At 44.4% G+C, this 1,790-nt stretch overlaps 1 protein-coding gene across 1 annotated transcript in view; it reads right to left on the bottom strand.

Moving 5' to 3' along the window:
• The window catches only part of RFC1 (replication factor C subunit 1), a 77,767-nt gene that overhangs the window by 10,318 nt on the left and 65,659 nt on the right, over positions 1-1,790 (bottom strand). The window contains exons 20-21 of the mRNA XM_017527263.2: positions 176-330; positions 2-50 (exon numbers count right to left, since the gene is read on the bottom strand). Coding sequence (XP_017382752.1) covers positions 2-50; positions 176-330 — 204 coding nt within the window. The remainder of the gene's footprint in view (position 1; positions 51-175; positions 331-1,790) is intronic.

Genomic DNA, 1,790 nt, shown 5'->3' with positions numbered 1-1,790 from the left:
TGCTGTCTGCTGCTCGGCTTAAAAGCATCAAGTGCTTTTTCATGTCACCCCTGCAGGAAAGAACCTGTCTGGATTATCCCACTCTTCACACCCCAAGTCCCTCCTTCACAAGTATTTAGCCTTCACACTGCTGGGAGGATACTAAGCATGCCTCTCACCAGCTCTGGACACTCACCCTGCAGCTACAGGCTTCACATGAATGTAGTTTTCCTGGACAAAGAGGGGTGCTATTGAATAATCATGAAAAAAGAGATCTGATTTGTCCACAAGTGACATGTGAGCAGTCTCCTCTCCAGCTGCAAACACTTTCCGGGCAACATCAAATGGGCCCTGAAAAAAGAGAGGGACACACCCAATAAAATGGCCAAAATTCAAAATACTAACATCACCAAATGCTAATAAGGATATGGAACAAGAACTCCATTCATTGCTGGTGGGAATGCAAAACTGTACCATTTGGTAGTTTCTTACAACATTAAACATATTCTTACCATATGATCCAGCAACCACGTTTCCTGGTATTCACCCAAATGAATTAAGAACTATGTTCACACAAAAACCTGCACACGGGTGTTTATAAGCAGCTTTATTTATAATTACCAAAAGTTGGGAGCAACCAAGATGTCCTTTCAGTAGGTAAATGAACAATTAAACTGTGGTACATTCAGACAATGTAATATTATTCAACAATAAAAAGAAGTGAGCTATCAAGTCATGAAAAAACATGGGAAAGGGGGTGGGCACAGTAGGTCACCCGGTAATCCCAGCACTCTGAGTGGCCAAAGTGGGCGGATCACTTGAGGTCAAGAGTTCCAGACCAGCCTGCCCAACTAAGTAAAACCCCATCTGTACTAAAAATAAAAAATTGGCCAGGTGTGGTGGCTGGTGCCTGTAATCCCAGCTACTCGGGAGGCTGAGGTAAGAGAATCACATGAACCTGGGAGGCGGAGGCTACAGCGAGCCAAGATCACACCACTGTACTGCAGCCCGGGTGACAGAGACTCGGACTCAAAAAAAAAAAAATAAAGACATGGAAGAACCTTATATGCTATTACTAAGTGAAAGAAGCCAATTGAAAAAGTCCACATGCTACATGATTCCAACTATACCACATTCTGGAAAAGGCAAAATTATGGACACAGTAGGATTAGTGGTTGCCAGGGGTTGTAGAGAGGAAGGGAGGAAAAGAAGAATGAATAGGTAGAGCACAGAGGATTTTCAGGACAGTGAAACATGTATACAATGGTGGATACATGTCATTATATTTGTCAAAACCATACAATACACAACACCAAGAGGGAATGCTAATGGATACGATGAACTCTGGGTGATAACGAGGTATCAATGTAGATCCATCGATTATAACAGATATACCACTCTGGTGGGGGATGTTGGTGGTGGGAGAGGCTGTGTGTGAGGGGGACAAGAAGTACGTGAGAACTCTCTGTACCTTCCACTCAATTTTGTGTGAGCCTAAACTGCTCTAAAAAAATAAAGCGTAGGCCAGGCACGGTGTCTTACACCTGTAATCCCAGCACTTTGGGAAGCCTAGGCAGGTGGATCGCAAGGTCAGGAGTTTAAGACCATCCTGGCCAACATGGTGAAACCCGTCTGTACTAAAAATACAAAAATAAGCTGGGTATGGTAGCGCGTTCCTGTAATCCCAGCTACTCAGGAGGCTGAAGCAGGAGAACTGCTTGAACCAGGATCCAGGAGGTGGAAGTTGCAGTGAGCTGAAATTACGCCACTGCACTCCAACCTGGACTACAGAAGGAGACTCTGTTAGAAGG

The sequence above is a fragment of the Cebus imitator genome, unplaced genomic scaffold (assembly GCF_001604975.1).
Source record: "Cebus imitator isolate Cc_AM_T3 unplaced genomic scaffold, Cebus_imitator-1.0 Scaffold47, whole genome shotgun sequence".
Taxonomy (NCBI): Eukaryota; Metazoa; Chordata; class Mammalia; order Primates; family Cebidae; genus Cebus; species Cebus imitator.
This window is presented reverse-complemented; position numbering and strand designations above follow the sequence as displayed.